The sequence below is a fragment of the Periophthalmus magnuspinnatus genome, chromosome 9 (assembly GCF_009829125.3).
Source record: "Periophthalmus magnuspinnatus isolate fPerMag1 chromosome 9, fPerMag1.2.pri, whole genome shotgun sequence".
NCBI lineage: Eukaryota > Metazoa > Chordata > Actinopteri > Gobiiformes > Gobiidae > Periophthalmus > Periophthalmus magnuspinnatus.
The window spans coordinates 20221919-20243839 of NC_047134.1; the positions used below are offsets into that span (position 1 = coordinate 20221919).

Sequence of the window (21921 nt, forward strand, 5' to 3'; positions counted from 1 at the left end):
TAATTAACAAAACTAAAATTTTATAAAAATCCACTGCAACCTTCAATTGCTTATTACATTGTGAAATAGTTTAATCACAGTTACATACTACTTAATACTTTTCCATTTTGCGTAAGTCAGTATTCCCATCTTTGTGTTTATGTATTTAGAAAAAAAGCGGTGGAGATGGAGTTGGCCAAATGTAAGATCGACATCATGTCTCTGAACAGTCAGCTCCTCGACGCCATCCAACAGAAACTCAACCTGTCGCAGCAGCTGGAGGCATGGCAGGTTTGTCACATGACCCACTGTGTTTAGTAAATAACAAGACACATTTGTACAAAATGTCTAACAATGTAAACAAGACTGAACATGAAGAATCATGTTTCATTGTTTTATCTGTAGGTTTTATGAACTAACCACTTAATTTCAACTTAACCTAACTACCCTACCCCAAATGTTGAGTCAAAACTGATTCATTCAACACCATAACACCATTGTAAGCAAATATAGGAACAAATGTAACTGAATATATATGTGTATAATTGTAATACTTTTGTAATGTGCATTTTCAGGCATTTAAACTATATTGGACACCTTAGTCCCTGAATCCTGTTAAAATCAGAATAAAAATCAGATTTATTGCTGGTCAGTGAACAAAATCACAAATTACGAGCTTCTGCGCTATTTTGAACAATAACTAACAATAGTAAAATAAACTATGATAAAATAAAAGGCATGAATAAAAAATGGTATCGCATAAATATTGCATAGTGTAACTTAATGTCAATAGAAAGCGACTTAATCCCACTATATATTGACTGACACAAAAACAACAACTCAGTGGGGTGTAAAACAGATTAAATCATGTTACAAACAAGAACAGTTTGTATTGAAATTGGTCTGCTGTTTAATGAAGATACTTTGAAGGTACTTTCATAAAAATGACCTCTGTATGCTACACCCCCTCTGTAAATCCTGTGTATTTTATTTATAGTTAGAACAAGATTAACCCTCCAACCTCTACCTAAGCCTGCGACGGCATCTATAACCTGCTCCTCTCTCCTCTCTCCTGCCCACAGTTTGCCTCCTCAGGGCTCTTTACTGTTTGGCTCTTGTGGTTTCTGATCTAGTGGCCTTTCTCAGCTTCCGTACCTCCCTCTTTCCCCTGTGGTGCCCCCCCTTCTGCCTTAGAGGTGAGCCCAGCCCACCCTGTCCCATCTCAGCTCCACTGGATCATGACTGGACCATTTCATCCCATCACTAACTTAATTTACAAATCACTGTCCCTCACTGTCTGGTCATCCGTATGTTTGTGTCAAGTGGTTTCTAGCATATTTTTGTTGAATATCATCAGATTTACAGCATTTATCTTATTGATGTATGATTATTTAATGTATTTTGTAATTTATTGTGTATAAAGTCTTTGTTCAGGTTAAGTTGCAAGGTGAAAATAACTTGTTTAAGCAGTGTTTTTTTTTCTCTTTTTCCTTTTTTTTTTGAACCTCAAAAAAATTAACATGCAAATTAAAATTGTATTACTTAACTTTCAGGACGATATGCACAGAGTGATTGACCAGCAGCTGATGGACAAACATCAGGACGAGTGGCGCCCCCCTGTGTCGGGACAGAGCTCCAGACGCGCTCGCCGCATCCACCAACGGGACAGGACACTTTTCTCTTTCTTCAAAAAGAACTGAACCTTATGGACTGTCCCACAGCACACACACACACAGGAGCCATCAGAAGAGAGGAGGGGGGTAAGAGAGCACCAAAGAGGGGTACAGATAGGATGGGGTTGTTTTGCACTTTCTCTGCCCATTCCTACTATCAACAGGTGAACAACATGGTGTCATCATAGGAATTAATGGACCAAAATAATGTTACTGTGGCCTTATCAACTTGCAAATGCTGTTTATAGTACTTATAGAACTTCCAAATACAAATTAGATTATAACAATAGTCTTTCATTTTGGCTTGCCCCTTTTTAGCAAAACAAATCCTTACGTTAAAGATGCCAGATTACAATACCCTAACAATACGTATGGGATTAATTTGACCCCCCTGTTTGAGGGAACACATTTCTCTTTCTCTTGGTTTTTGATGTTAAAGGAACAAAACGATTGGGCCTGGAAACTATTTGAGAAATTAATAGTTTCCAGACCCCCCCCCCAATACACAATAAAGACAAAATAAATACAAAATAAACAATGTAATAATTATAATATTTGAGTAATTATAATGGACTCTAATGTAAAGGATCCAGTTCAAAAGCATTCCTGTAACTACGTAGTCAGAGTAGTGGTATTACATAATATTAATAGACATAAATTATTGACCACCCATCTCATATTCAGCAAATTATTATTATATTAAATAAAACATTTGATCACCTTTCCATTACAACCAGCACTGACTTGTACTTTTAATTTCAGGACTGTCAAAGTTTGTAGTCCAATCACACAAAATGTCCCGTTGCTGCTTAATATATCCCACTAACAGGAACCATGTTAAAGAAGTGACTTTGCGGTCATAATGCTATGTTAAAATTATGCTAATAGTAGATTCATTGGTCCATTAATTCCTATTGTTTATTGGTCAAGCTGGTACAAGAATGCTAATCACAAAAGATACTCAGTTTACCTCTAAAGTGAAGGTGTTTGAAGTGTCTTCTAACCCCACTGCCGAATGTGGAAAGAAAAACTGAAAAGTCAAAAGCAAAGGTATGGCCTGCGATTGTAAGGGCAAAAGGAGCAATTCTGAACCAGGGGTAACATGTATGACAATGAGGAAACGTGATCAAATGCCAGGAAACTTCACAAATCTCAGGTTCATTTATTTTGTTAAAGAAAGCACACAACAGCTGCCTTTCTCTGGACAAATACAAAGAAACATATATTTGGACTATAGACATGTATTGTTTTGTAATATCAACATAATTATTTATATATGACCATATCTTTTGATGCACTTTCATAGTCTGCTATTTTTGTATGAATGCTGTGAGCGAATCTTTATTATTAACCAACCCCTACTGTTAGCTACCCAATGTTTGCTTTAACACAGTATAATAAAGAGTATGCAATGCAAGATCAAGAAAGACAATGAGCAATTCATAAAAATATAAATATAAGGACCTATGTGGCTGCAGCTGCTAAAAAATGCACTTTATTGCCAAAATTGGTCACTGTGACTCTGTTTCCTGATGCTGCCCTCAAGAGGCCAAAATATAAATGCGACCTCTTTATCTTGTATTGACCAGTTGGAGAAGAACGTTTTACTTCATGAAATACTAAACATTTTCTTGACTTATATCTTTCTACTACTAAAACTCCCATTAAGTATGATCATATCATATTCACCTTATAGAAGATGTCCTTGACAATGTCCAAGGGATGCACTGACCCAGCTTTTTCAGTCCCGATAGCGACAACGATACTTTGCCTTTAAGTATCTGCTGATATCCGATATTATATTAGGGTGTGGTGTAGGGATTGAAAATGGCATTTGGCCCTTCAAAACACAGTTAACTTATTAAAAAATATATCTAATTGTGTAATGCACCTGTTATTTATCCTGCAAGAAGCTTTGTCATAATAAAAGTTCAAACTTGAGATGTCCTGGGCCTACATCAGTCAGTAAATACTCTCATTACATCCAATTAAAAGTCTAACCAAGATATCAGCTGAACCGATATCATGGAACCAATCCCAATCCAGTAAATTTTCCTCGATTGGCGTCAATACTAAATACTACTATTGATATCGGTGCATCCCTAGAATGTCCTTACTTTAGTGTCAATAATACTCCTAAAAAAATTTAAGGATAAAAATCATGCAGTAAAAAGATTGTTGAACCAACTGCTTTCCTGAAAATCCAACACAAGAATTTGTAATTAGACAAATTCCTCAATTTTTAGATAAAATTTATTTTTTCTGTGTAAACCTGGTACGGTATGGAATGGTTACAGTTATAGCAATATACTCCCCATAATGCCTTGTGTATTTTGATATGGTTCTAATGCTCATTGAAAGCACTTTAGTTGTAACATGTTCTATTGTCGTCTTATGCATAACATGTCCAGTTTAGAGCAGCTTGTTGCGTGTTGTTCTAGCAGTAACAAATGAATGAACCACTGGAGCTGTAGTTTGATCATAATAATAAAGAGATGTTATTTTTCTACATCAAAATCTTTATACAACAAAATAACATAACATAATAACATAAAAATCATGTATTATTTTGAGAAACGGCACTTACACTGTCCATGTGATGTCAATCATCTTCCTTATCAACCAAATTCACAAAATGTTTACATCGACTTGAGAAGCAGGGAAGGACGATTGAGTATGGCTGTATCCACTCAGAAGTTAGAGAATGTGTTACATGATAGATATTCATTTTAATTTTAAAAACACCTCACTAATCCTCCATGCCTTGTTGAAGATAACATTTTGTGTCATAATAGTAACATGGGCATTGGGCACACAGTTGACTCGATTCAATTCTGGATTTCAAACTTTATAATCATATTTATAAAACACACAAACAGTCCTAATTTAATGTGTGAATGCAGCCATATGTCAGGAATCATAAAGAGGTGGCTTACTGTACCTGCACTGCAAGATATATCCAACAGCTCATGTGCACTTTGGTTTGTTTGACTCCGCTGGGCTTCCTTACAAACACCATATCTGATTTCATGGGTAATAACAATGAGGCATGTGAATGCTGGTCCTGGTACGTTGACGCTTTGACCTGGATTGAGAAGAAGCTATGCAGATGTCTCATCTCGAATGCTAACTGTTGGGAAGGATAAACCCAAAGACTGATTTTTATAACTAAAATGTTGACTAGGTTTGGTCAAAAGTGATATATTTATATGGAAGTTTTTTCAATGAAATATTTTTAGGATAAAATGACTTAAGTTATTTGTAGAATTGTTTTTCATTTGTTCTCATTCTTTTGTTGCCCAGTCTTTCACTTACTATATTTGCAACAAAATTGCAAACAATATTTCAACAGAATTACAAACAATAATGAAATATAATAATAATAAATAAATAAATATAACTTTGTCAGAGCTAATGATAGACAAGTGTTGTGTATGTTTTATGGACAATGTGAATAGTCTCCTAATTGTTCTGTAAAGCTACAATAATTACTTTTGGGTTTATCAAAATAAATCAATAAATAAACAAAAGCTGCTAAACAACGCACAACTGATAGATTTAAATGGTTTTAAAATGTAAAGACCAATAAAGACATAGTATACTTAATGTCTTCAACACTACCAAATGACAAGCACCAATTTACATATATACTTTTCTGTTAATAACTGGGGAATACTTAGACTATTTTATGTTTTTCTGTTTGTTAAAATGAACACCATTCATGAGTCTCATTTGTCTTTATCTTTAAATAATTTTGTGTTTTGTTTGTATCTTTCATGTTTTGACACTGTAGACTGTATGATGATTTTTTTTTTTTTATTAAATATCTTTTGAGATAACATGATTTGTGTCTTAATAAACTTCTCCTCTAAAATCCCGAGTGTGTGGACAGACATGGCATAAATGTACCTTTATTTAAGTTAGATGTTTTTAGTTATTAACTGAGAATATCCATCCATCCATCCATTTTCTTCCGCTTATCCGGGGCCGGGTCGCGGGGGCAGCAGTCTAAGCAGGGACTCCCAGACTTCCCTCACCCCGGACACGTCCTCCAGCTCCTCCGGTGGGACCCCAAGGCGTTCCCAGGCCAGCCGAGAGACATAGTCCCTCCAGCGTGTCCTGGGTCTTCCCCGGGGCCTCCTCCCGGTGGGACATGCCCAGAACACCTCCCTAGGGAGGCGTCCAGGAGGCATCCTGAGCAGATGCCCGAGCCACCTCAGCTGGTTCCTCTCAACGTGTAGGAGCAGCGGCTCTACTCCGAGCTCCTCCCGTGTGACCGAGCTCCTCACCCTATCCCTAAGGGTGCGCCCGGCCACTCTGCGGAGGAAGCCCATTTCAGCCGCTTGTATCCGCGATCTTGTCCTTTCGGTCATTACCCAAAGCTCATGACCATAGGTGAGGGTAGGAACGTAGATTGACCGGTAAATCGAGAGCTTCGCCTTTGGGCTCAGCTCCTTCTTTACCACAACGGACCGATACAGCGACCGCATCACTGCAGACGCTGCACCGATCCGCCTGTCAATCTCACGCTCCATCCTTCCCTCACTCGTGAACAAGACCCCGAGATACTTGAACTCCTCCACTTGGGGCAGAGACTCACCACCCACCCGGAGAGAGCAAACCACCTTTTTCCGGTCGAGAACCATGGCCTCGGATTTGGAGGAGCTGATTCTCATCCCAGCCGCTTCACACTCGGCTGCAAACCGCCCCAGTGCCTGCTGCAGGTCCTGGCTCGAAGAAGCCATCAGGACAACATCATCTGCAAACAGCAGAGATGAAATCCTGTGGTTCCCAAACCAGGCCCCCTCCGGCCCCTGACTGCGCCTAGAAATTCTGTCCATAAATATAATGAACAGAACCGGTGACAAAGGGCAGCCCTGGCGGAGTCCAACATGCACTGGGAACAGGTCTGACTTACTGCCGGCAATGCGAACACAGCTCCTGCTCCGGTCATACAGGGACCGGACAGCCCTTAGCAAAGAGCCCCGGACCCCATACTCCCAGAGCACCCCCCAAAGGACACCACGAGGGACACGGTCGAATGCCTTCTCCAGATCCACAAAACACATGTGGACTGGTTGGGCATACTCCCATGAGCCCTCGAGGACCCGATGGAGAGTATAGAGCTGGTCCAGTGTTCCACGACCAGGACGAAAACCACACTGCTCTTCCTGAATCCGAGGTTCGACTATCGGTCGGATTCTCCTCTCCAGCACCCTGGAATAGACCTTACCGGGAAGGCTGAGGAGTGTGATTCCCCTGTAATTGGAACACACCCTCCGGTCCCCCTTTTTATACAGAGGGACCACCACCCCGGTCTGCCATTCCACAGGTACTGTCCCCGACTGCCACGCGATGTTGCAGAGACGTGTCAGCCAAGACAGTCCCACAACATCCAGAGACTTGAGGTACTCAGGACGGATCTCGTCCACCCCCGGAGCCTTGCCACCGAGGAGCTTGCCAACCACCTCAGTGACTTCAGCCAGGGTGATGGATGAGTCCGCCTCTGGGTCCCCAGTTTCTGCTTCCTCCTCGGAAGACGTGACAGTGGGATTGAGGAGATCCTCAAAGTATTCCTTCCACCGCCCGACAACATCCCCAGTCGAGGTCAGCAGCTCTCCACCCGCACTGTAAACAGTGTTGGTGAAGCACTGCTTTCCCCTCCTGAGGCGTCGGACGGTTTGCCAGAATCTCTTTGAGGCCGTCCGATAGTCCTCCTCCATGGCCTCCCCGAACTCCTCCCAACCCCGAGTTTTTGCCTCTGTGACTGCCCGAGCCGCGGCACGCTTGGCCTGCCGGTACTCATCAGCTGCCTCAGGAGTCCCACGAGCCAACAAGGCTCGATAGGACTCCTTCTTCAGCTTGACGGCATCCCTTACTTCCGGTGTCCACCACCGGGTTCGGGGATTGCCGCCGCGACAAGCACCACAGACCTTACGACCACAGCTACGAGCAGCCGCATCAACAATAGAGGTGGAGAACATGGCCCACTCGGAGTCCATGTCTCCAACCTCCCCCGGGATCAGGGAGAAGCTCTCCCGGAGGCGGGAGTTGAAGACCCCCCTGACAGAGGGCTCCGCCAGACGTTCCCAGCAGACCCTCACAATACGCTTGGGCCTGCCAGGTCTGTCCGGCTTCCTCCTCCGCCAGCGGATCCAACTCACCACCAGGTGGTGATCAGTTGACAGCTCAGCCCCTCTCTTCACCCGAGTGTCCAAGACACGCGGTCGGAGGTCAGATGACACGACAACAAAGTCGATCATCGACCTCCGACCTAGAGTGTCCTGGTGCCATGTGCACCGATGGACACCCTTGTGCTCGAACATGGTGTTTGTTATGGACAAGCTGTGACTAGCACAGAAGTCCAATAACAAAACACCGCTCGGGTTCAGATCGGGGAGGCCGTTCCTCCCAATCACGCCCCTCCAAGTGTCACTGTCGTTACCCACATGGGCGTTGAAGTCCCCCAGGAGAACAACGGAGTCCCCGGTTGGTGCACTGTCTAGTACCCCTCCCAGGGACTCCAAGAAGGCCAGGTACTCTGCACTGCTGTTTGGCCCGTAGGCCGACACAACAGTGAGAGACCTGTCCCCGACCCGAAGGCGCAGGGACCCGACCCTCTCGTTCACCGGAGTGAACCCCAACACGCAGTGGCTGAGCTGTGGGGCAATGAGCAAGCCCACACCAGCTCGCCGCCGCTCCCCGCGGGCAACGCCAGAGAAATGGAGAGTCCAACCCCTCTCAAGAAGATGGGTTCCAGAGCCCAAGCTGTGCGTGGAGGTGAGGCCGACTATATCTAGCCGGTAACGCTCAACCTCCCGCACAAGCTCAGGCTCCTTCCCCCCCAGCGAGGTGACATTCCATGTCCCCAGAGCTAGTCTCCATGTCCGGAGATCCGGTCGTCGAGGTCCCCGCCTTCGACTGCTACCCGGATCTCTCCGCACCCGCCCCTCATGGCTCCTCCCGCAGGTGGTGGGTCCACGGGAGGACGGCCCCACGTCGTTTCTTCGGGCTGGGCCCGACCGGGCCCCGTGGGGAAAGGCCCGGCCACCAGGCGCTCGCTGCCGAGCACCCACCCCAGGCCTGGCTCCAGGGTGGGGCCCCGGTAACGCCAGTCCGGGCGACGTAAACTGCCTTGTTGTATTTTTCTTCATGAAGGGCTTCTGAACCGCTCTTAGTGAGTAACTGAGAATATGTTTCTATATAAATAAAATAAAACATTTATTATCATTGTGGTATTGGAATTGACATCAAATCTATTTCTTAGAGTCGAAAGAGTTAAAAATGTTTGTGCCATGTCGGCGCTAGTTTATATTATTTGTACATTAGATTCATTATATGGAATTAGATGCCATATTAACTAGGTTTAAGTAAAAAGGTTTCCAAAGACCAGTGCACAGTTCCTCCCATATAATCTTTATTCACAGAAAAAGCAAATAAACAGAAAGACACAGGTTTGCAAACGAAGTTAAGACCAAGCCACTGACAGATGAGATGGTCACATGTCCGATATTGTTCCTTTAAAGTGTATATTATTTATTTATTACTGATTAAACTCATGTGGGGGAATGAAAAGTACTTCCAGTGTACAGCAGACCACAGCTGAGTGGATTTCCAACATTGCACATACTGCTCCTTATAGTCTGTATTGAAATACCGGTAAGGCTGTAAGCAGTAGTTGTACAACAGGCTAATGTTAGTTCAAAGTGTATAACATGTAGTTCAAAGTCGAGATGAGGGCAGCTAAGAATTCAAAATTGAATGTCAAATTGTGTATATTTTAACTCAGTTTATGGTTAGTTTAACGTAATCTCTGGCAGCATTTGTATAGGTGTGATTGTACTTACTTTAAGATATAAAATTTAATACATTGAGTTTGAAGACTGAAAAAAAATACAATTAAGTCAACCTTTTTTCTGACAATATTTCCTTCAGAAATGATCTCTTCCCCATTATACTGTATCCATATAAAGTCAACACCTTTTAAATTGCATAGAAATATGTATAATATATAAATTATCTGAATATTTTTATCCTAATGAATTTTGACAATTAAAATGTTTTATTTAATACTAGGTGGCTGTAGTCATCTGCAAATGCTGACAGAGAATACATTTATAATTGGAACTACTGTATACAGCCCCATTTGCACCAATCTCAGACCCCGCGCAGTCAAATGCTCTCCATGTGCAGGTCTCATACTGAATATTAACACACAAATATATTTATATATACAAACACGTAATGAATAGAAATGATAAAGTTGAATGACTTTAGATAGCAATTGTCCACCACTGCTTTTGGACAAAGTGTGGAAGTAAAGAATCCAACTTTTCCTTTCACTTGCTCTCCCAAATCAAAAATACATGTTTAAATGTCAGCAAAAAGAGATGTATTGTGAATAAGTTCATTTGTTCACAAAGTCCCATGGTTTTCAATGAAACACAATGTCCAGTAACGTGTCAGTTGTACAGTAACATGTATAGGCAAACCAGGACCAAAAGAAAGGAAATTACACCTCAAAAATGCTTTGATCAGAAATTTAACAAATCCTTTTCATGCACAAAACCAAAATTACGTCAAAACATCTTGACGTGAAGTGGGGCACACTATTCTGTAGACTGTATAAAAAGATGGACGTTTCACTCATCAAATACCAACTAATTATCCAACAGAGATTAACAGCAACATTTTTTCCAATTAATATAATTTAGACACTCTAAATCTGATTATTGGTCATTGTAGGACACAAAGTGTAACTTTTAGAGAGATGTCAAAGTGCTAATTTATTTAAATTTTAAGTTGGTTATGGTTAAAAGTCTAACGTATGTACAAAGGTAACAACATAGCTCCTGGGATATTCAACTTTGAAAGAAAGTAAATGTATAAAGATTTACATTTAAGATTGTGCCATTGATTGATTGATCAATATTTTTGTCTGTTCTAGTTTGCAAATCTAACATTAATAGAGGACTGCTGGGTACAAGTATTCCTATTTAAAAACACCCATTTTCAAGTAGACTGGTGATCATACATTGCAACATGCCGTTTAACTAATTTGGCACCATTTACTCACATCTCCAGGATCCCATACGACCAGACAAATCCTTGCACATAAGAGAAGCTTGGCTCCAGTCTTTATAATATGATTTATTTATAGAAAATATAAGTCAATATCAAGGTAAAAAAATAATTTGGATAATCTTTTCCTGTTTTTTACATTATTGCTCTATTAATGCATTAAAGCAAAGACAATGTATTTAAACATTTAGAGCCACATCTCATTAAAGTGCTTTATGATGACAATCCATGCAACGTGCTTTCTGTACACTTACAAGTTTCAGGTTCAGCTTCCATCAGTCATCTTAAAACAGTAATCAATCCAGACTAATTGCTAATATAGTATACAGTATTAGTTGGAGAATTTGGGGTTGAATGCTAGATCTTTCGTAAGAGAATATAGCTATCTCAAGTGATACTGTTCATTGAAAGAAATATTTTTAGAAACACCTTTTAATTGGATTTTAATTGTTTTTTTATGGAAAAATATCTTTTGAAACACTTTTCAGTTGAACATTTGATATCTGAACCATGTCAAAAAAGTATTATATCTAATTTTAGCAATGCCTCTATAAAATTGAAATGATCATCACCAAATTGGAGATGGTGCATGGACTTCAAAAACAAGCTGCACCAGGTAGTTTTGAAAATGAATATAGAGGTAGCATGCCCAAAAAAGTAAATATTAACAAAATGGCTGTCCATCAGAAGCTAGCATAAATAAACCATACATTTTTTTATACAGTCTGCATGTGCAATAAATGTGGAGATGGTCCTGGGACATGGATGTCTGTGGCTGCGAGAGAAACACCATCAGAGAGAAGAGTGGAAGAGGGAGGGCAGCCCTGAGCACTTCAACAGTCATACCCCCAAACACCTGGGGGCGCTATGGCAACAGTCCAATGAGAGCATGTACTCTTAATAATAATAATATTAATAATATTGGCAGTATTCATGTATTAAAAATGAGAGGAATCAGGAGTTAAAAGCACGTAAGACCACAGTGAACTTTGGTGGTTAAAGCGGGACATCACCAAAGTTCCACTGCTGTGTTGCACTTTAAAAATGATAGAATAAAACAGATTACGTTGTTGGCTCAGCACTAGTGGAGGTTAGAGGGTACAAGGTGGGGAGCTTGGCAATATATAGACAGTTAAAAACCTACATGTCAGCAATTCTGTCCACTTGCGGGTTAGTTTGTCACTATTATTATATGTTGTGATTTTAATTCCATATTAAAATGCATTGAGGTGGCAACACGGATGTCTAAAACCTCTGATCACAAACTTCTTTCAAACTAACAACCCTTCAAAGAATCTCTGAGAAGAAAAAAAAAAATTACCACAGAAAAATAGATCCACAAAAATTAGTCCTCCTTCTCGAAGACGCAGAGGTTTTGGCTCTGAATGTCCCGTGTGCAGTGGAGAGGAGGAAGAGGAGGATGAGTAGGAGGAAGAAAGCGGCGATGGGACAGTGAATGCAACATGGCGTCAGTTATAAGCTCCAGACCCTTGGACAAACAAGGACCTCGATATATATGCGATAGTGCCCATCAGCTGAAATTCAAATAAAACTCGCTTTGATGTCTAATAAAATCTGTACACTTTAAAGTCTTCATGATTAGTCCAAAGGGGACATTTTCCATTTTTAAACTGTATATTTATTAAACTTTATCTTTAATTTAGATGCTCTGAGTCCCATGGGTGTAAAATGCATGTGGGTCGATGACAAAAATGCAAGTTAGCGGGGAGTTTGCTAGCAGCACTTTTTCTTTCGTTTACTGTTTCGGGTGAGTCGCACCACGTCGTTCTGTTGCTGCTGCTGCTGTCGGGCAAGCACGTCCTTCTTAGCTTTGAGCACCAGCTCTGTGATGCAGTTAAACATCTGTGGACAACAAGCACACGCAAAGACATTACTAGCACATACAAGATACTAATTAGTAAAAGAGCTTGTTGCTGATTGAGATGTGTAGTCGTGTAGTACAAATGTGATGTGCGAGGGTTTATGGGTCAGAGAGTGAGTACTGTGAACTGTTGATTGGGTGAAATTGCATTGCATATGTCATTCCTGCAAATGTAAACAAGCTATTTTGCTATAATCTGATGTGAACCTGTGTTTTAATGAGCTTAATGTCTGTACATTGTCCCTTCAAAAAAAAAAGTATTTGGTAGGATGGGTTAGATCTCAAGACGGTTAGATGTACTTGTCAATAACTTGTCATAAAAAAAGTAGATTTTTTAAAAATTATAATTATTTTTTTATTATTATGTCTAAATCTCATCTCACTGGTTCTTGTTTCATCCCGTCACTATTGTGTCTTTTCATCCCAATGTATCAGAGTTGGTATAGTTTCCATTAAATAAATAAGTGGGAGTATGTGTCAATTTGTTCACACTTCACGCTCTGAAGTGTGAAAACTGAGCTTGTAATGTCCTTTTTAGGCCATTGACAGGCTTTGGGTTGTCATTCTGAATTTCACAAGATCTTTTCAAACATAGAGCACCATCAGCATATTGCATTCATCTGAGCAGACTTATTGCGCCTGCCTCCTGATGAGTGTGTAAGTCTTGAAGTATGTTAGTTACATACCAAGCGTAGCTCTCACACAATGCCTACCTCTTCCACGTTTATGTTTTCTTTCGCGCTGGTCTCAAACAGGCTGATGCCCATCTGCTCTGCAAACTTCTGCGCGTCTGTCGTCTCCACCACTTTAGAGTTTGGGTCGTCGTTTTTGTTCCCCACTACAGACAGATAACACAGTGATGGTCAGATTGTAGTACAGGGAGACAGTAGTACAGAGCAGACAGCCACAGTGAAGGTTTAGTATTTTTACCACAGGTCATAATCAAGGAGAAACTTGCCTAATATTCGGCACACGTCATCACAGTTCTGGTTTATTTCATGAAGCCATCGTTTGACGTTCACAAAGGACTCTGCACTGGTGACGTCGTATACCACTATAACCCCATGTGTGCCCCGGTAATATCTGAAAGCACAGGAGAGAGGGAAACATCTTTAATAAGAGGTGGTCAAAATCTATACCTTATCTATACCTGTACTAAAATCTTAACTGTATTTTAAAGTCTTTATTTGATCATTTGGGGCTAAAAGTTCTTCAGAGCAGGGAATGATATTTGACAAACTACCACCTGGAAATCAACAACGCAGCTAGCTTCAGATTTGTACGATTGTTATTCTTGATATCAACAGTTTGACAATACTTAATCTAGCCCAGGGGTCGGCAAGTTTTAACACCCAAAGAGCCATTTGGACCCAGTTTCCACGGAAAACACACTGGAAGCTGCAAATACTTTTTGACATCTAAAATGAAGACTGTATATATTGCTTTTTTTTTTTTTTTTTTAATCTTTACAACTATAGTGTGTTGCTTATGAAATCTATGAAGTGCTACAGAGAAAATAACATTTTATTTATGTAATGAACACCTTTTTTAACTTAATTTTGAAAAAATAATAAAATGAAATTAAAAACATGCTGAGTTGAAGATCTTTTTCAAATGAATTAAAAAGCTGAACTTAAATTATCCATGTAGCAAACAAAAATGCCGTGAGCAGTCATCCTTATATCGCCTTTGGGCTTTTGGAGCGTGTAGCGGAGCCTTGACCTGAATTTTAAAAATAAATTGGAAAAAAAAAGCACTATGTCACTAAACAAGGAAAAATACTTGCTAATTATCTGCAATAATATTTATTTTACCTGGTTAATGGGGTTTCTGCTCCTCTGTGCACAGCGTTTGCAAATTTGGGCTCACTTCAGTGAGTGTGAAGCTTATTTTGAGCGATGAAAAATAATAAAATATGATTTTATTTTTATATTTTAAGATCACAGTAATCTTTCAATTTAGAACTAGAATTTAAAATAATAACTAACACAAATAAAATACACTTCAATTAAATACTCCTAATTTATTTTCCCAAGCCATGCAGAGCTGCAGTATAAAGATGAAAGAGCCACGGGTTGCCGACCCCTGTTCTCGCCTATAAACCTTCTCTTGTCGCCCTTTCCCAGCCAAATTTAAAGTAAAATTTTAATTATATTTTTTGTTATAATTTTTCATGCATTATAGCTGCTTTTGCAATAATGCTGCTTCTAAACATTTTAAAGTTAAAATACACATTTCACATTCAGCTTTTAAGTCTAATGTTTAGAATCAGATAATCAGACATATTTACATGTCAGTGGGTTACCAATGGATCTGCAATTTATCCAAATTCGACTGCATCTTTTATGAACCTAAGAACAGAAGTAAGAGTAGGTAGATGCACTCAAGTCAGCAGCACTCTATTTTCATCAATGTGAGAATACAGAATAGCGTCAAATATTTATCCCATCAGACCCAATCAGAGATAGAGCTGACTCAAACAGGACCAGACCAGAACTGTGTCTTCTGCCCGGACCTAAACAAAGAGGCTTTGTTCACTTTTGTTTAGTGTCAGTTTCTGTCATGAGTCTGAGCGGACACTGGTCTAACCACTGGACAACATCCTGCACAACTCCACACAGCAAGAGCAATTCTGCAAAATGTGGTGTAGAATGGACCCTGGGCTGATTAATCTTGCATCCAAAAAATGGGCCGAAATAATTTTCAGAGCTAAAGGACTGGAGCGGTCCTGAGCGGTTCCTGACCCGCTTACAGTAAGTTCTTTCAGGTTCCAATGAGGGACCACACTACAGGCTCCATGGATTTAACATGACAAAGCCCACGTAGGATGTTCGTCCTCCTCACTACCAATACTACCACTACTACTACCATTACTACATGTCCGTGAACAACCGTGGAGTGAACCACTCTGACAAGCATACAAATAGCTCTCGTAAAGTGAAGAAATCACTTAAATCATTAATCTTGGGTCTGTATTACAATGTAATTAAATAAGTATAATACATGTTCTTTTACTTTTATTTAACCAGGCATAACATGGAGCAAATTCTTATTTACACTGGCCTAGGTGTGCAAGAGAGCACTCATGGGGAAGAAAGATCGAGGGGTCATTTCTGCCATAATTTTGAACAGATTTGAGAGCAGAGGTGAACAAACACAGCAGCCACATGTTCCATCTTGGCCTACTGGCCCATTAGCTCATCCATTTCACCATGAAGCTTCTATTCAGTTAAACTCACGTGGAGGTGATGGTTCGGAAGCGCTCCTGCCCCGCTGTGTCCCAGATCTGAAGCTTGACCTTCTCTCCGTTGATCTCCACAGTCCGGATCTTAAAGTCAACCCCGATAGTGGTGATATAGCTACCTGAAAAGCATACACAGAGTCAGGACAAACATGGCGGCCATGACTAAAAATATCTGCACACAAAGTTGCCCTTACCTGAAAATGTGTTGTCTGCAAATCGCAGAAGGAGACTGCTTTTTCCCACTCCTGGAAGACACACACAAGGACAAGGGACAATTTAGAGCTCAAGAAAGATGAGAATGAATAGTGTTTTGCTTTCTCGTGCTTTATAGTAATAATCCATACTGATACACTATAAGAAGATGTTTGTTTTCAGTGCCTTAGTTGTAATCATATTGACTCACCAAGACGCCTAAGGAAAAGAAAACCAGTACAAAAAACAAACTAATGCTTGGAAAAAAAATGTAACTGAAGAGGGAAAGGATAACATTTACTTTCCCTCACTATAACAGGCTAAAGAACCACAGTCACTGAAATTCACTGAAATATTTGACAATGTACCATGTATTCATTTGGCAACAGTTTTAATACACAAATTTAGAAATAACATCGTCTTCATGTTGGCTGCCTGAAACAGGGCAAAGGATCACGGCCAATGTGAAGAGCATAAATAAGATGCATTTTGGCACAGAAGCCTACAAACCCCATGCATGTTTAAAAATCTTTAAACAGAGATATGACAATTATTTTTACATTCATATTAGGCTTGTCAAAAGTATTGAAAATCAGATAATAAACAATACTAAAGCTAGTATAGAAACTAGATACTCATTTGAGCAGGCACTGAAACTAAAAAAGTCATATTCACAGGACAGAAATGTTAGTATTGTGACACCAATTCCTAATATGTATTTGGCCAATTGCATTAATTAAAAAAGGTTCTCCTCAGTCGTCATCACTGAAAAACGGTGGCCTACATAACAAATTACAAATGAGTAAAGATTTGTGCATGTTTGAAAAGGCCAGCTATGCAATTCGTCTTTATTCTCACTGCAATATGAAGAATAGTATGGCACATTTGGGAGGTTTGTGTCGAGTCTTGAATAACATTTTAAATTAAACTGCGCCTCAAGCTACATTTCATGCCAGACTATTTGTATAACTTTAGTAATTTTAGACTGAGAACCTGGAAGACTTTTTGGGGACTTGATGAAACTATATCTGGGTGTTTTTTTATCCAAGACAAGGCCAGGAGGAGCAGGAGTGGGATGTTTTCACTGTCACTGCATCATCATGTTACAAAAGTAAAAGGTGGAGAGGCAGCCTATGGCCCGAGATGTGGGTGGGTCCAATTCAAACTCTCTCCACCGGCTGTATTATTGTAAGCTCTTGTTTGATTGGGCCCAACATAAAGCGATCCATTCCTTTGTTGAATTTAACAATAATCTTCAAAGCGCTATGTCATTTATAGTTCAGTTTTTTGTCAATTACTGTGCCAGGCTTTTGAGGTGAAAAATCCCTTTAGGTCCAAAAGATATAAAAACAACAATAGTCATATTAGTCTATTTTTAATAATCTATTCTTAGCCCGTCTTTTGATAAGTGTGAATCAATGATTTATGGTGTAAAGAATTAGGCGATGGAATAAATAAAATGTCAGCAATAGACATGAATGAGTCATCTGAACCAAGTCACAAATGTCAATAATGATAACAGCAACATCAGTGACTGACTTTAACATCTTTATATACGTTATGATATATATATAGTATAGTGTGTGTGTGTGTGTGTGATTGAGATATATATATATAAAATATATATAAATATCTAACACCTCCAAAGGTAGTGGAGAATGGTCAAGATCCTGTGAGACTTTCAAATACAGACCAACAGAATGGTGATGGTGAACCAACCGGTGGTGGTGGACAAACAAGAGCAAAGCCGCTGTGGTGGATATTGCAGTAGTAAGTGATGGGAACATCAGGAAAAGGGAACATGAGAAACTATAGAAATACCAGGGGCTCAAAGAAGAACTGGAGAATGCCTGGAAGGTGAAGGCATCAGTAGTGCCTGTGGTCATCGGAGCGCTCGGGGCTGTAGCCCCCAAACTGGAGAAGTGGCTACAGCAGATCCCAGTGAAAATATCAGACAACTCAGTCCAGAAAATCACAATACTAGGAACAGCAAAGATACTGCACAGAGCCCTCAAGGTCCCAGAGGATGGGGGGATATATATATATATATATATATATATATATATATATATATATATATATAAATACAGTATCCAGTGGCTCCATGCTTTGACAGACTGTATAGTTAAAGCTACCATTCACTGTATATAGAGACCGAACTTTGAACCAAATGTCAGGTGGTTTGTTATTAGTGGTTTATTTTTACAGTCTACTACAGTGACAGTAGTGGTTTCAGGCCCATTCTAAAGGACAGTGGCCCCAGTGTGATGGGCACCAAGGAGCCAGCTGTGCCAGAGCAGACCAGTCAAAGAGTGTATACACCACTAGCAACAAAAAGTGTTCACAATTCAATGTACACTGGGCAGTTCTGATGCTCAAATGCTCATGTGCTACACAAAACCTTGACCGTTCTTTGCAGTATAAATGACACAGGAAATAGGCACATTCTGCAAAGAAAATCTGCAACGCTCACTTTATATATTATAATCAGATAAGGATATCAAATGGATAATTAGTCCAGTGCAATGGTTTGCATTGAACTGCGTTAGGAACACTGATTTCACTTGATGCGGTGCCCACAGTACGCTATATCTATCGCTAAATATAAAGATACCCCTATAAAATACTGTCCTTTTCATAAAGCAACAACTGTCTGCAAGCCAGACAGCAGTGCAACATTCCTCTGCTTTCTTACAGCCAACACTAGCATGCTAACAAGCTAAATAACACAAGGTATTTATGACTTTAATACAATGTACTCTGACTAAGGGCAACAGCAATATTTTCGACATGCAATAAGCAGCCAGATAGAGATTATCTGCAACCCATTGCATAGATATTTCCCCGCTTTCGCTTGTGGTTAGCTTTTACAGTCAGGTCAGAGTTGCCAGATGAAAATCTCAATTTCAGACACAGCTTAGAAAAAAAATGTGGATATTTAAATTGTATTAAATTGTAAATGTTGCAGATGAGCCCCTGTTTTCTTATGGAGCATAAAGTGTATAAAAACACACCTACCAGCCCGTCTAAGTCCCCCAAACTGGCAACACGGTTCAGTACATGTTAGCATAACTTTCAGCTAGCCTTAGCATGCTAACAGACATACAAACACAGAACAAATAAACAGAAGATCTTAAAGTCACGGGGGTTGAGTTCATATTCTGATGTCGGTTTTGTGCGTTTGAATACGTCGTGACCAGGGCGAAGGTAAAATGAATAATCGAGAGGCCGGTGTCGTAGATCTGGAGGCGATATCCGGCCTGAGACACGCACCACCCGGACGACACCTCCGCCCTCTCCCCGCAGCGCGCTAATGCTGTATTTGCCTCGAAACTAAAACATTGTTGGGCAGAAATCTATAATCAGATTGTTTAAATTATACAACAGTGCAGCAAAATTAAGACCCAGCGCTGTGTTCATTCCCAAATTCGAGTAAAATCATGTAGCGGCCCACTTCCCGTCTCACATCCCCGGACTCGCTTACCGCTGTCACCGATGATGAGCAGCTTGAAGAGGTAATCGTAGTCCCTGGCCATTGCCGCCGGTAGCTGGTGGTGGCTCACGCCCGCCTTGTACCGCTCGTTTGTCCGCTTTGGCTCTCAATTACAGGTCGGTCTATAATGCTCAACACAAACCCCCAGATCCCCCAGTGTTAAAGCAGACGACCGCACCGACGTTGGACGTGGAGCCCCCCCGGACCGGCGGCGTTTGTGTCGGGTTTCGCGGCGTCAGCGGTCCTCCGTGTGCGCTGCAAACAGCCGGAAACTCCGCTTCCTCCTGCTTCTGTGTAACTGCCTGCACCCAACTATGATCCGACCTCACTGCGCAGACTCCGGCCACAGCGCACCGGCTTTTCGGTGCAAACTACAGGTACAGGAGCGGTGAGTTGATCATGCCCACAATTGATTTTTATTCAAATGTATTTAATTTCAGTATAAAGAGGTGCACAAATGAAGGGTTTACGAACGATAGGTGGGCATTTGTGGTGTAGACCTGGACCTGGTCACGTATTTTCAATTTTTCATTTCAGACCTTTCATATCTAGGTCAGTGGGTGAAAATCGTGATTTGATTTTCCTTGTACATGTATATCATTAAAAAAATAATTTAATGTATGGTAAATAAAGTATTTTGCAAGAATGAACTGTTTTTGTGTTCATACTTCACACAATATCTGAAAATCACCTTTTTATTTTACAACCATATCACTGATAAGAACATATTCTTATATAGAGGTTGCTGTAGCCCAAACAGATCTCACCACATCCCTAGGAAATTTGGCAGAAGTAAAATACAGAACTGAGCTCAGCTTGACAGTTCACAAACTCACTAAATTTGGTAAAATGAACGACAACACAAAATTCAAATGATTGGCCTTGTGATTTTGATAGCACACAATATAATATGTAGGGGTAAAACAAAAACTTTCCTAGTAAAATGGGCCAATAAAATAATGATTCAAAGTGACACAAAGGTATATTCAAAAATGTTGGCAAATTATTTTGGGCTTTTGAAGGGAGATGTTTGGGTGTCCTCATACAGTGAAGATTTGTGGGTGTAGCCACTTTGAATAAAGCAGAGAATAGTCTATCATGTTAAAATGGTGTCGTCAATTTCTTCATTGGAGTCTGGGAGGCTGGAGATTTTCTTTAAAGATCGCCGATGGCACTCAGACAACAGGTCATTACTCGCGGAGTCCAGGATAGCAGTGATAGTCTGAGGATAAAATGCAAACAAATGTTAGTACAGTGAAATATAATACTGATATTGCATTACTAAATTCTGTGATACAATATACCATTAGTATTTGTTAGTATATTTTACAAAACTATTTTGTGACAGGGCACAAATGTATTTATAGAAAGAAAACTTGTTTATGTAATACATCCAACATATTCAATATTTTGTTAATTAAAATGATGTCTTTCATTTTAGGTTTGTGCATGTAGTGGTTTAACAAAGAAATTATTGTATTGTAATACAATTGGTTATTGTATATACTGAAAAATGGTGATATCATATTATAAGCCATGTACTGAATTGTGACAGACCCTCTGTCTTCCAGCAGTCAAAAAAGACCAAAAAGAACTTAAAGAGGAGAGTTTAGATTTTTAAAGTGAATATATATTAATTTTACATCCATTATATAGTATGTCCAAAAAGCCCTCCAAAAAGATTGCATTTCAAGTGATCACATAAAGAACTTTTTACCTGCATAGTTTCGTCCCCTTGTCTTAACCGTAGCAGATTGACAATTGTGTGTTCGCTCTGTGCCCGGACAGTGGTGTTTTTGTCCTTTGTGTTATCTAGCAGAGTCTTGATCAGAGGTTTCATAAGTCCTGCCTCCATCGCGGGGATAGCTGGATCCTTGAACACCCACCACAGCACCCGCTCTGCCACCAGCCTGATGTCACTGGACTGATTCTGAAGACACTGAGGGAATAAAGGTAAGAAAAGGCAGAAACTTAATTTACTTAATAAAAAGTAATACAACCTTAAAGAACAGTTACAACAAGAAAACGACGTAGTTTGGTTGTCAAATACAGAAATTCCAAACAAATGTAAATGACAGTTTATGACATTATCTATTGTCTTACTATACAAATCAGAATATAGCAACAAGCTAAAAACGTAATTCGTTTTTATCACTGTTTTAGAAAAGTGAAAGTGTGTCACTTTAGTAGACCTTGCAGTTTTACCTTGACAAACTGTGTAATGATTCTTTGTGAGATGCTGCTGTCACCCTCGGATCGGAGCTGGTGTCTGACGAGGAACCCCAGTGCCCGGATGCCACTGGTCGCTATGGGGATCTGCAAACATGGAGTCAAAAAACAGGATTGTAGTGACAGAACAAATATATTATGTACACCA

General features: G+C 40.2%; 3 protein-coding genes across 4 annotated transcripts in view; 1 reads left to right on the forward strand and 2 right to left on the reverse strand.

Annotated features, from left to right (window-relative positions):
* The window catches only part of bicdl1 (BICD family like cargo adaptor 1), a 34870-nt gene extending 32721 nt beyond the window's left edge, over positions 1-2149 (forward strand). The window contains exons 9-10 of one of the 2 annotated variants that reach the window (XM_033972923.2): positions 150-270; positions 1533-2149. In XM_033972923.2, coding sequence (XP_033828814.1) covers positions 150-270; positions 1533-1679 — 268 coding nt within the window. In that variant the 3' untranslated portion in view covers positions 1680-2149. The remainder of the gene's footprint in view (positions 1-149; positions 271-1532) is intronic. The other variant, XM_055224133.1, reaches the window with a different exon arrangement.
* Positions 2150-9047: 6898 nt separating this feature from the next.
* rab35b (RAB35, member RAS oncogene family b) lies at positions 9048-19888 on the reverse strand. Its single transcript, XM_033972745.2, has 6 exons — positions 19536-19888; positions 16054-16104; positions 15855-15978; positions 13574-13698; positions 13329-13453; positions 9048-12596 (listed from the first exon to the last, which is right to left on the reverse strand). Exons 1-6 carry the CDS (start codon positions 19585-19587, stop codon positions 12468-12470), a joined length of 606 nt encoding a protein of 201 aa, XP_033828636.1. The 5' UTR covers positions 19588-19888; the 3' UTR covers positions 9048-12467.
* A 337-nt stretch (positions 19889-20225) lies between these two features.
* The window catches only part of gcn1 (GCN1 activator of EIF2AK4), a 28728-nt gene continuing 27032 nt past the window's right edge, over positions 20226-21921 (reverse strand). The window contains exons 55-57 of the mRNA XM_033973325.2: positions 21750-21860; positions 21262-21483; positions 20226-20766 (exon numbers count right to left, since the gene is read on the reverse strand). Coding sequence (XP_033829216.1) covers positions 20641-20766; positions 21262-21483; positions 21750-21860 — 459 coding nt within the window. The 3' untranslated portion in view covers positions 20226-20640. The remainder of the gene's footprint in view (positions 20767-21261; positions 21484-21749; positions 21861-21921) is intronic.